Source organism: Heloderma suspectum, chromosome 12, assembly GCF_057233095.1.
Source record: "Heloderma suspectum isolate Gila_16-S chromosome 12, 16-S_ref, whole genome shotgun sequence".
NCBI classification, from domain to species: Eukaryota; Metazoa; Chordata; class Lepidosauria; order Squamata; family Helodermatidae; genus Heloderma; species Heloderma suspectum.
The window spans coordinates 18,725,677-18,738,759 of record NC_139469.1 but is presented as its reverse complement, the minus strand read 5'-3'; the positions used below and the strand labels follow the sequence as shown (position 1 = coordinate 18,738,759).

Below are 13,083 nucleotides of genomic sequence, written 5' to 3'. Positions count from 1 at the left end.
AATCAAAATTCTGTTTGGGACCCCTTCTATGCATCCTTTGATATAAGCTACGTTCCTGGCACTTGCTTGTCTCTCCCCCTCCCCCTTCTTATTACAGTTACCACAAAATCCGACGGCTCCTTCCGCCTTGAAAATATAACCACTGGCACATACACCATTCACGCCCAGAAAGAGCATCTCTTCTTTGAGACCATTACGGTGAAAATTGCCCCGAACACACCCCAGCTGGCTGACATCGTAGCAACAGAGTGAGTGTCCTTCGAGCAAGGGGAGGGGCAGAGATCTACAAAAAGACACTGGAAACCAAGTTAATGAACAGGGTGTTTGGAGCAGAGCCAAGAGGTCTTGGCGTTGGATGCTCTCTTATTCCAACTCCAACTATGTATCCGTCTAGCCTGGAATTGCTTACTCTGATGGGCTGCAGTTCTACAGGGTCCCAGGGAGAGAAAGGTCTTTCCTGGTAGCTGCAACTCGGCTTTTTAAAATTGGGGATGGCCTGGGTTGGACCTGGGAGTTTCAACATGCAGACTATGTGCTCTACTATGGAGTTGTGTGACCCCTACTGATAGTAAGGGATTTAAGCTAAACTATATTGGCATGTTTGGTATTTCTAGTATTTGGCCCTGTCCATTTTGCCTTAAGCCCCACCCACCACTGGAATACGACCCCCAAGAACTTCTTCAAATTCAAATTTGGGCCGCAGGTTGGAAGAGGTTCAACATCCCTGATGTAAATAGAAAATTAACGTAATAAGCAGAATGCAGGGGGACAATTTTACATGCAGGTATTTTTGTGTGGGTGTATGGAGGAGCATAGAGTCATGATGATCCCCTCCCCCCCGCCACAGTCTGAAATGGTAGAACCGAGCCGAAGACTTAACCACATCTGTGTGAGCGCTGGGACCTAAAAGGCGCAGCTGCCTAAATGCAGATGTGCTACAGGCGGACACATCTGTGCGTCTCACTTTCGATAATGTTCCCGTTTTTTCAAGCACATGTTTTTCCTGTCCCGTTTTCACAGCAGTTTGAGAATGGTTTTTTTCTAAAAAAAAGAAAAGAAAAAAAAAAAGTCGGTGCATGTGAATTTTCGTGCATGTGAAAATTCATACCTGGGTTTGTACGCAGTTTCCCCTAATGTGGCATTTTTCAGTCGGAGAAGCGTGAAAACCAAAGGGCATAGTTGTGCTCTGGTTCGTGTTTTAGTTCGGAAAGCGCGAATTCGGTTGGTTCGTATTAAAATGCAAACCAGATGAGTTTCACCATTTCAGGTTCAGCGTCTGTGGGCAGATCTTGGTAACCCGCTTCCCTGACTCCATCAAGCAGTTCAGCAAATACAAGGTGACCATGTGGCCACAAGACAAGGACAAAGCAGTCTTGGCGACTACTGAGGCTGACACTCGCGGAGCGTTTTGCTTTAAGGCAAAATCTGGTGCATATGTCATTCAGGTACGAGTACGTTCATGCCCATCAGTGGAGGCTGGTGGCTCTGATTTCGGCTTTTGGTTTTATTCAGAAACAGCCAGGACTCAAAAGGAGCTATCCAGGGTTCTGAACCCTAGCCCCCAAATGCGTTCAGCACCTCGGATAGCTCTTTAGAGTTCTGGCTGAAACGCAGGATGGAACCAGAGTCCCACCAAAATCATAGGATAGTAGGGTTGGAAGGGGCCTATAAGACCATTGAGTCCAATCCCCTGCTCAGTGCAGGAATCCAAGTCAGAGCATCCCTGACAGGTGGCTGTCCAGCCTCGTCTTGAAGTCCTCCGGTGTGGGAGAGCCCACCACCTCCCTAGGGAATTGTATACACGTGCGTGCGTCTGCGCGCATGCTCACCAGGGGAATCCTAGAATAGTAGGGTTGGAAGGGGCCTACAAGACCATTGAGTCCAATCCCCTGCTCAGTGCAGGAATCCAAGTCAGAGCATCCCTGACAGGTGGCTGTCCAGCCTCATCTTGAAGGCCTCCGGTGTGGGAGAGCCCACCACCTCCCTAAGTAAGCGGTTCCATTGTCATATTGCTCTAACAGCCAGGAAGTTTTTCCTGATGTTCAGCTGGAATCTGGCTTCCTGTAATTTGAGTCCATTCTTCTCTGTCCTGCACTCTGGCATGATCGAGAAGAGATCCTGGCCTTCCTCTCTGTGACAGCCTTTCAAGTACTTGAAGAGTGCTATCCTATCTCCCCCCAGTCTTCTCAAGGCTAAACATGCCCAGTCCTTTCAGTCTCTCCTCATCGGGCTTTGTTTCCAGTCCCCTGACCATCCTCGTTGCCCTCCTCTGAACCCTCTGCAGCTTGTCTGCATACTTCTTAAAGTGTGGTGCCCAGAACTGGACACAGTACTCCAGATGAGGCCTAACCAGTGCTGAGTAGAGGGGAACTAGTACTTCCCGGGATTTGGAAGCTGTACTTCTAGTAATGGGAAGCTGTACTTCTATTATTCAGAGCCACCAGCTGCCACTGATGCCCATATTCTATTTATTTCTTCCCACCTTCCTTCCGCTGGCAAGTGCAATCAAGTCTTGCTTGCTTGGGATTTTCGTACCAGTATTGGGCAGCTCAAAAGTACTGGAGTTCTCCAGTGAAAAAAATGCATACAAAAATGCATGTATTTGTGGATGTCAAGGGCTCCTTGGAGGCCTCTCTCAGTCTAATCCAGTAGCCAAGTCCAGACACAGACAAAGGGATTCTTTTCAAAGCTTTATTCCTCTTTTACAACTTAACAACTCTACCGTTAGCAACTAGATATGAGCAGCAGAATACCTATGCCCTAAGTTGGAACAGTTGGTCACCATTTGAAAAGGAATTACTGGCAGACCCCTGAACTTAAGGACTAGGGAGAGTCCCTCTCCTTTTCCCTTGGATCCTCTGGGCGCAGCCGTTGTTTGCGCGCCAACCGGGCACTATGCCTCCTTTCTGCGTCCTCCATTTGGCGCCGCTCTCTGCATTGGCGTCGCGCGTCCATCAAGTCTGCTTCCTGCGCTCTGTCACTCCCAGGACTGCTATCTAAGCTAGGAATGCTGGTGGGAGGAATCTCCATCAGCTGTTGGCCCTGGGAAAAAGGCGCACGCTCCTCTCCCAGGAGCGAGTGCTCTTCCTCAGAATCAGAACTACTCTGGGATTCTATGGGCTCAGTGTCCACCCTGACAGTGGAAATTACATTAATATGCTTGCAAGAAATGTGTCCCTTAGGCAAAACTTTGTACAAGAAAGGAGAGATGCACTCTAAAATATGTATAAGTTTTCATGCAAACTGAAAAAATACCTCAAGGTTGGGACAAACCGAACTTAAGATTGGAATGATGAGAAACTGAGAGAAAGCAAAAGTGACAGATTCACCCATCCTGACTGGTAGAGTCCATTTTTCCACTAAGAAGATGCCTTCGATGTCCTGAACTACCAAAGAAGGCATTGACAAAATTGAGTGTATGGTAGTTCTGTTTTTCTTTGATGCATTTTCTGGTATGTTTCCAGCTGGTCTCCTCTAGTTGGCTGGTGAACTGGGCACTGTTGTCATCTTGATCCACAGCATTCTGTTTTGCCTAGAACTAATACTTGATGCTGTTCTGCTTGTTGGTAGGCCATTGTTCCTGAGGCAGAAGCCAGAGCGGGTCTTGCTTTGAAGCCCAAAACGTTTCCTGTGACAGTTGCCTCCAAGCCGGTGTTAGACGTGACCTTCTCCCAATTCCTGGCCTCGGTTTCAGGGAAAATCACTTGCTTGGGTGAGTCTTCATGTAGATAGATGAAAGTTAGTTGGGTTGCGTTGGACATACCTTTGGCAAATTTGAAAATAGAGGCCTCAAGGCCTCAAAGAGCAGCATCTTTCAGTGTTCCACTGAAGATTTTAATATATGTGCAGGTACATATGGAGACAGGCAGCCCTTCACGTTCCCTGATCCTAAGCTGTGAAAGGCTCTAAAGGCCAAAACCAGCCCTTTGAATTGGGCCCAGAAATAAACTGGGAGTTAGCGTGGTTGGCATAGCACAGCTCACATGATCCCATTCCGGGCACATTACCCTGGTCAAGATTTGAGCAGCAGCATTCTGCACCTATTGACGTTTTGGAGTGGTTTTGGGGAGCAGCCCCATATAGAGCATGTTACAGTAATCCAAATGAGGTGAAACTAATTTTTGTAGGACCATGGCCAGGTCTGACTGTGGCAGGAATGAGTATATATCTGGAGCAGGGGCCCCCAACCTTTTTTGGGGCAATGAGCACATTTGGAATTTTGAGGGAGTGTTGTGGGTGCTCTCACAAAATGGCTGCCATTTTAAAAATTATTTTTTTGTGATATTGCAAGAAAATGAAAAGAGGCAAATAAAATAAATTGTGGTTGCATAAATTTGAACTTCTCAATTTCAATACATGCTTATGAAGCGTGGGTGTGTATGTGTGTGTGTGTGTGTATGTATGTATATATATATATGAATGAAAATACGGGTAAGTATTATACATATACATCAAAAAAAGCAGGCCACACATCTGTAGAAGTGTCCATTTACTAAATGGCTGTTGTGGTGGGGCTTGCCCATTCATAGAATGGCTGCCAGGATGGGCATGGCAGGTCACAAGATGCTCATGTCCCGGGAAGCAGACGAAAAGAAAAGTAACTTGCCAAAGAACCTAAGTACAAGGTAGAGGTGGGATCTGAGCTCCAAAACAGAAAGCCCGAATACAGATGGCATTGGAAGGCAGCACTCTGCTTGCAGCATGCCACTACCCCAGGTTTAAAAAAAAACAAATTTATCAACAATACCTTAAGAAATAACATAAAAATCAGGAGGGGCAGGGAGCCAAGACAAGTGTCTGTAGTCACGTTGGTGCCTATGGACCCCATGTTGGAGGCCCCAGACTGAAAGATCATCCTGTGTGAACATTGGTAGTGTGGTGTGCATCCCGTGTGAATGTCGCTAGCGTGGTTTGCATCCCCGGTGAATGTCGCTAGCGCGGTTTGCATCCCCGGTGAATGTCGCTAGCGTGGTTTGCATCCCCGGTGAATGTCGCTAGCGTGGTTTGCATCCCCGGTGAATGTCGCTAGCGTGGTTTGCATCCCCGGTGAATGTCGCTAGCGTGGTTTGCATCCCCGGTGAATGTCGCTAGCGTGGTTTGCAAACGTGTACTGTTACAGGTACACTTGGCAGGAAGCGGTGATTGGCTAAACAGAGTGTTTAGTGTACTCTTGGTGGCAGACCTGGGTTTGCCTCACCGTAATTTGCGAAATGGCTTGAACATGTTCTCAAGCCAGACCACACAGGAAATGTATCCTGACCCAACACCAAGAAGCAATAGAACAACTGGGATAAGTAAAGCTTACCGATCCCAATTGTTTTAATGCTTCAGAATATATTCTCCAACAAGCGTTTCCTCATTAGGAGGCCAATGTTCCCTCAATTTTAATTAAGGGTTTTGAACCTCAGGACCGCAGGCCAAGCTTCGCCTTTGAGGTTCCCCAGGTGGCCATGCCCCCTTTCTTCTGACCACTGATAATTTGGTGGTTTCCTAGCTTTTGCGTGTTTTTTCCCCAAAACGTTAACATACCTCTCCTGGGGCTTAGTTACTGGCAGGAAGAACTTGAAGCTAAAATATGTGGATGTTTTGGCACCACCCATTTTGCCTTCCGACCGTCCCACCACTGGCATTTGTCCCCTGAGATTTTTTTCCAAAATCGAATTTCGCCCCTGGGCTGAAAGAGGTTTGACACCCTTGTTTTTGAAGACTCTCTGATCCCCAAAAGCCTTACGGACGTTACTACGTTCAGCTTTCCAACTCATGTCTTTTGCTTTCTCTCCCTTGCATGTCTTCCCCAGATGCCTGCGGTGAACTGGCAGTGACTCTTCAGTCCTTGAACCGGCAGGGAGAAAAGCGCAGTCTGCAACTTGCATCGAAGTCTAACTCTCTGACTTTCATGATTGAGAACGTGCTGCCGGGCAAATACAAAAGTGAGGATAACGCAATGCTTCTTGCTTTTATTGCGTGGCCGCTGTGACAAAACACCGGGCTCTGTGTGTGTGTGTGTGTGTGTGTGTGTGTCTGTTTTTACGCCCTGACGTCTTGATTATATTTTTTACCCTGCTTTTCAGCCAAAATTGGCTACATCCAAAGGGCTTGCACTTAAAATGCGGCCCACAGTGTTTAATCAGTCGGTTGATGAGTCAATAAGAACACTTTTAGTCAAACCGAAAAGGTGCCCTTGCTTAATTGGGCAGCATTATTTTAATTATTTTAATACAAGCGCTTATTTAAAAAAAAAAGCAGATGGGTAAGCGCCATTTCAAAAAGAGGTGATCTCCCTTCTCCCCAGCCTGGTGTCATCCAGATTTGTTGGCCTGCAACTTCTTTGTTATTTATTTATTACATTTATATCCCACCTTTCTTCCATTGTGGAACTCAGGTGGTTTCCCTTCCAAGCACTGACCAGACCCAAACCTGCTTAGTTTCAGCATGGTGGCTGCCTCATGTTCCTTTAGACTATGCCCATGCTGCCTGGGGATTATGGGGGTTGTTGGCCAACACATCTGGACAGTACTCGGCAGGCCTATGTCAATGAAATGCTGATTTGCTCGGATCCGCTGAGTCTTTTGTATGCAATATTCCCCACAATTTGTCTTCTTAGTGAGCATTATCCGTGAAGACTGGTGCTGGAAGAATAAATCCCTGGAGCTTGAGGTTTTGGAAGAAGATGTATCGGGGATAGAGTTTCGTCAGACGGGATATATGCTGCGGTGTTCCCTTTCCCATGCGATTACCTTGGTGGGTAGTAGCACATTGTTTAGACGTATTCCCTTTGCTTCAGTTCTGATGGTGTCATAGTTCATAGAATTACAGAACTGGAAGGGATGTTGCAGGCCATGTGTTCCAAACCCCTGCTCAGGTCAGAAGGCTGTCCAGACTGTTTAAGTACCACCGGGAAAAAAGAGCCCACCACTGCCCAAGTTGGGCTGTGCCACTGTCAAACAGCTCTCACTGTCAAGACGTCTCTCCTAACGTTTAGCCAAAATCTGTTTCCCTGCAGTTTCTACCCATTGCTTCTAGGCCTACCCCCTGGGGTAACTGAGAGGCAGTCTGCTCCATCTCCTGCCCGAAAGCCCTTCAGATACTTGGAGACCACTATCCCTCCTCCCCTTAATCATCTCTTCCCCATGCTAAACATACCCAGCTCTTTCAGCTCTTCCTCGTAGGACTTGGGGCTTGGAGCAGTATCCAATGGTGTCATTTCGCAAACTGAAATAGCGCCAGTAGAGCTCTGCTGCAACTTTCCGCTGTGCAAGCGGCTGGCTGTCAATCTTTGCACGATGGGCTGCACATCTGGTTGCGTGACCAGTTACACAAGAGTTATGTGCAACTGGTCGCACAATGGGTTGCGCAAACGTATTCAACCGCTTCGGCAAGCACAGTTGCGCAAACGTAACTTTAGTTGGTTAGTTTGGAACCTACTTTCCGTTAACGTAATATTTCCACTAAAGGAATGACACAGTTGGATACTGCCCTTGGTTTACACACCCATTCCCTATCCTGTTCACCCTCCTCTGGGCGCGTACTAGTTTGTCAGTGTCCTTAAAATCCAGCGCCCAGAATTCAGCGGATACAGTACTCCAGATGTGGTCCGCCCAGTGCAGAATAGAGTGTATCTATTAATACATGCCGCTATTACAGACCATCTAACCAGTTCTTTTAAAAACATTTTGATAATAGTTTTGCCCACTTTACATGCAGCAGGAATCTGTGGCCCTCCAGATATGGTTGGCCACCAACTCCCATCACCCCCAGCCAGCATGGTCAAGGATGATGGGAATTGTAGTTCAACACCATCTGGAGGGCGCCATGTTCCCCAATCCTAACATAAAGGAATCAGGATTGAAATGGGCTTGTCAGGTGGATTGATTGATTTGTACCCCTCCTTTCTACCAAAAAATGGCACTCGAGGCAGCTTACAGAAAGAATTAAAATAGATTAAAACAATACATCAAAATACAATTATGTTGTACTCCTTCAGACACCAGGTGAAGAACTTTTTATTCTCCCAGTTTCTTAGCGTTTTAGCTTCTTAGTCTTTTAGCTTTGGTGTTTTAAATCTATATTTTTAAATCTGCTCAATTTTCTTCTGGTTTTATTATTGCTGCTAGGTTTTATTCTGGTTGTACTGTTATATTGTGGTTTTAAGCTTTCATATGTATGTTGTTTTATGCTGCGCTTCGTGGTTGTAATTTTTGTGAGCCCCCCAGAGAGCTCCAGCTATTGGGCGGTTTTAGAAATGAAATAAATCAAATAAAAATAAATTTAATAAATTAAAACATTATTAAAAGCAGCACCTAGCCCATCATGCCCACTTACAATCTAAAGGCTGTCTTCAATAAAGTGCTCTTTGCCTGCCTTTAGAAGGATAGCAGAGAGGGAGTGAACCTAGCCACCTTCGGCAGGGAGTTCACAGCCTGGGAGCAGCCACCGAAAAGGCCCTCCCTCAGGTCGCCACCAGATGTGCCTGTGAAGATGGCAGTCTCGAAAGAAGGGCCTCTCCCGAAGATCTTAAGACCAGGCAGGCTCGTATGGTAGAAGGCGGTCTTTCAGGCAGCCCGGCTGCAAGCTGCGTAGGGTTTTATATGTCATAACTAGCACTTTCGGTCTGCCTGGAAACAGACTTGTAGCCAGTGAAGCTGCTGTATCAAGGGACTCACATGCTCCCTGTAGCCAGCCCCAGTCAACAGTCTGCAGCATTCAGGACGAGCTGAAGTTTCTGAACAGTTTTCGAAGGCAGCCCCATGTAGAGCTTGTTACAGTAGACCAAATGGGACGTAATGAAGGCATGCGTGACTGTGGCCAGCTCAGACATCTCTGGGAACAGGCGCAGTTGATTCACTAGCCTTAGCTGTGCAAATTCCCTCGTGGCCACCACCAAGACCTGGGCATTCAGGTTCAGGGCCGAGTCAGAGGCCGAGTCAAGCCTGAGTCAAGCCTGAGTCTTCATCAGGAGTGTAATGCCATCCAGCTCAGGCTGAATCCCTGTTCCCCATGTGTTTTGACTTCAAGGGTTTGAGAGGGATACTGGGAGATGGAGCTAGGAACTGCTGTAAGTGTTTGCCCATTGCCTTGAATTTTCCCACACAAATGCTGTTTCCAAGATCGTGCACTGATGCCTGCCAGTCATTTCCTTGCATCTTTTGATGTCCTCAGGAGTTCTACCAGGATGGAAACGGGCCGGAGAATGTTGGCATTTACAACCTGTCCAAAGGAGTGAACAGATTCTGTCTCTCGAAGCCCGGTGAGTTGTCCTTAGATATTTGATTGCAAATGAACTGGGAATGTGTATGAGGTTCTCACCATGGTTTGGGTAGAGAAGAGGAGATTATGGAGGACAAAAGGCAGTGGCAGATGCAGTGTGTAAAAAGCTGTTCAGAGGTGGGCGAGAGCGACCTGATTCATATGTCATGGCCAAACTATTAGGTTGAGCTATTGCTGATTCAGCAGAAATTGCAGATGGGGAGGAAGAGTGAGGGCAACAGCAAGGAAGGTGGTGGGAACAGCTTGGTGTTCTCCTCTCTTTGTCTTCTCAAAGAAACAGAGACCTGGTCCACAAATAATGACAAACTGTGGTTTAATTAACCATGGTTTGTTTAATTGTGGGTTGTCGTTACGGGGAAATCCAGAACCATGGGCTACCTGTGGCTTGTTAAACATAAGCAGCCCATGAAGAGATCCCAGGGTTTGTTGTTGGGTTGTGAACTGTGGGTTGTCATTATGTGCAAACCCAGAATCGTGAGTTCTTCGTGGGTTGTTTTGCCAGGCTACAGAGGCAGTGGGCAAGAGTGGTAAAAAAAACACAACCAGCCTCTTTATATGGCAGTACTGCAAAGGTAGTTGGGATAGAGGGAGGGAGTGGCCGAAGGAGCAGGGTAACAAACAACCCAGGGACTGAGAAAACAAACCATGTTTTTTTCTGTTGTCTGCCAGACAAACCCTGGGTAGGGCAACAAACTATGATTTAGCATTATATATTAACCAGGCCAAAACCTCAATTCATACATTTTACTAAAACATGGTTATGGAATCTTAACTATGGTTTCATGTGATGTCTGCATTGACAAACCGTGGTTTGTGAACAGCTGGGAAACCAGCATAAGAAACCATAGTTTGAAGTTGGTGTATAAACTATGGTTTGTGGCGACGATAGCTTGTTTTCATGTCTGGGTTGACAAACTATACTTCTTAGTTAGACTCCATCTCCAGAAATCGCTATACGATAGAAAAGGGAGGGGCTGAGCAGATGGTAAATGGATGCAGACAAGCAGCAGCTAAAGCATGGTTTGCCTATATGTTTGAAAGCTCAAACCATGGTTTGGTTCTAAACTAGGGTTAAAGAAAGCCATGGTTTGGTACGGTCTGAATTGAACGGGAGAATCAGTAATTTGGGATCTTCAGTTGGGTCAGCCTGTGTTTTAAAGATGGCAGAAGCTTTCAACATGTTGCATAGCACTCCATCAGATAAAAATGGTTCAAGCACAGCTGTTTTGAGAGCAGTCAAAATGCTAGCGTGGCTGTTGGTGCCCATTTATGTTACTTCGAAGTATCAGAATCCCCAAATATAAGATCTGAGTCACAACCGCATTTTTGCTTCATTCTTCCAGGTGTGTATGAGGTAACGCCCCGCTCCTGTCACCGCTTTGAACATGAGTACTACACCTATGACACGTAAGCATGGGTAACAGCTGGTCGCTTGTGAAACCTTCCTGTGAATACCTTCAGAAGGAGTCTTCCAAACCTGAAGCTGTTTATGATGCCTTCGAGATGTTTCGGAAGTGGCCTGGGAGCAGATTTTCCATGGGTTCTTCCCGCAGTGTGGCCGCCATGTTTAGAGGCTGAGAACCCCTTGGCTGGGGCCAGTTACTGTGGGGCCTCATCTGAACACCTGATTATCTTTCAGATGGGCTGTAAGAATCCAGGTGTTTGGTCCCTAGGAACCCCTGGTCCCTAGGAACCCCTTGGCTGGGGCCAGTTAGTGTGGGGCCTCATCTGAACACCTGATTATCTTTCAGATGGGCTGTAAGAATCCAGGTGTTTGGTCCCTAGGAACCCCTGGTCCCTAGGAACCCCTTGGCTGGGGCCAGTTACTGTGGGGCCTCATCTGAACACCTGATTATCTTTCAGATAGGCTGTAAGAATCCAGGTGTTTGGTCCCTAGGAACCCCTGGTCCCTGGTCCCTAGGAACCCCTTGGCTGGGGCCAGTTACTGTGGGGCCTCATCTGAACACCTGATTATCTTTCAGATGGGCTGTAAGAATCCAGGTGTTTGGTCCCTAGGAACCCCTGGTCCCTGGTCCCTAGGAACCCCTTGGCTGGGGCCAGTTACTGTGAGGCCTCATCTGAACACCTGATTATCTTTCAGATGGGCTGTAAGAATCCAGGTGTTTGGTCCCTAGGAACCCCTGGTCCCTGGTCCCTAGGAACCCCTTGGCTGGGGCCAGTTACTGTGGGGCCTCATCTGAACACCTGATTATCTTTCAGATGGGCTGTAAGAATCCAGGTGTTTGGTCCCTAGGAACCCCTGGTCCCTAGGAACCCCTTGGCTGGGGCCAGTTACTGTGGGGCCTCATCTGAACACCTGATTATCTTTCAGATGGGCTGTAAGAATCCAGGTGTTTGGTCCCTAGGAACCCCTGGTCCCTGGTCCCTAGGAACCCCTTGGCTGGGGCCAGTTAGTGTGGGGCCTCATCTGAACACCTGATTATCTTTCAGATGGGCTGTAAGAATCCAGGTGTTTGGTCCCTAGGAACCCCTGGTCCCTAGGAACCCCTTGGCTGGGGCCAGTTACTGTGGGGCCTCATCTGAACACCTGATTATCTTTCAGATGGGCTGTAAGAATCCAGGTGTTTGGTCCCTAGGAACCCCTGGTCCCTGGTCCCTAGGAACCCCTTGGCTGGGGCCAGTTACTGTGGGGCCTCATCTTAACACCTGATTATCTTTCAGATGGGCTGTAAGAATCCAGGTGTTTGGTCCCTAGGAACCCCTGGTCCCTGGTCCCTAGGAACCCTTTGGCTGGGGCCAGTTAGTGTGGGGCCTCATCTGAACACCTGATTATCTTTCAGATGGGCTGTAAGAATCCAGGTGTTTGGTCCCTAGGAACCCCTGGTCCCTGGTCCCTAGGAACCCCTTGGCTGGGGCCAGTTAGTGTGGGGCCTCATCTGAACACCTGATTATCTTTCAGATGGGCTGTAAGAATCCAGGTGTTTGGTCCCTAGGAACCCCTGGTCCCTGGTCCCTAGGAACCCCTTGGCTGGGGCCAGTTACTGTGGGGCCTCATCTGAACACCTGATTATCTTTCAGATGGGCTGTAAGAATCCAGGTGTTTGGTCCCTAGGAACCCCTGGTCCCTAGGAACCCCTTGGCTGGGGCCAGTTAGTGTGGGGCCTCATCTGAACACCTGATTATCTTTCAGATGGGCTGTAAGAATCCAGGTGTTTGGTCCCTAGGAACCCCTGGTCCCTAGGAACCCCTTGGCTGGGGCCAGTTAGTGTGGGGCCTCATCTGAACACCTGATTATCTTTCAGATGGGCTGTAAGAATCCAGGTGTTTGGTCCCAAGGAACCCCTGGTCCCTGGTCCCTAGGAACCCCTTGGCTGGGGCCAGTTAGTGTGGGGCCTCATCTGAACACCTGATTATCTTTCAGATGGGCTGTAAGAATCCAGGTGTTTGGTCCCTAGGAACCCCTGGTCCCTGGTCCCTAGGAACCCCTTGGCTGGGGCCAGTTACTGTGGGGCCTCATCTGAACACCTGATTATCTTTCAGATGGGCTGTAAGAATCCAGGTGTTTGGTCCCTAGGAACCCCTGGTCCCTGGTCCCTAGGAACCCCTTGGCTGGGGCCAGTTAGTGTGGGGCCTCATCTGAACACCTGATTATCTTTCAGATGGGCTGTAAGAATCCAGGTGTTTGGTCCCTAGGAACCCCTGGTCCCTAGGAACCCCTTGGCTGGGGCCAGTTACTGTGAGGCCTCATCTGAACACCTGATTATCTTTCAGATGGGCTGTAAGAATCCAGGTGTTTGGTCCCTAGGAACCCCTGGTCCCTGGTCCCTAGGAACCCCTTGGCTGGGGCCAGTTACT

General features: G+C 48.0%; 1 protein-coding gene across 2 annotated transcripts in view; it reads left to right on the top strand.

Moving 5' to 3' along the window:
- The window catches only part of LOC146336635 (BOS complex subunit NOMO1-like), a 70,763-nt gene that overhangs the window by 21,882 nt on the left and 35,798 nt on the right, over window positions 1-13,083 (top strand). For both annotated transcript variants that reach the window (XM_084818607.1, XM_084818608.1), the window contains exons 11-17: window positions 98-248; window positions 1,268-1,445; window positions 3,571-3,712; window positions 5,799-5,930; window positions 6,605-6,741; window positions 9,160-9,247; window positions 10,611-10,674. In XM_084818607.1, coding sequence (XP_084674733.1) covers window positions 98-248; window positions 1,268-1,445; window positions 3,571-3,712; window positions 5,799-5,930; window positions 6,605-6,741; window positions 9,160-9,247; window positions 10,611-10,674 — 892 coding nt within the window. The remainder of the gene's footprint in view (window positions 1-97; window positions 249-1,267; window positions 1,446-3,570; window positions 3,713-5,798; window positions 5,931-6,604; window positions 6,742-9,159; window positions 9,248-10,610; window positions 10,675-13,083) is intronic.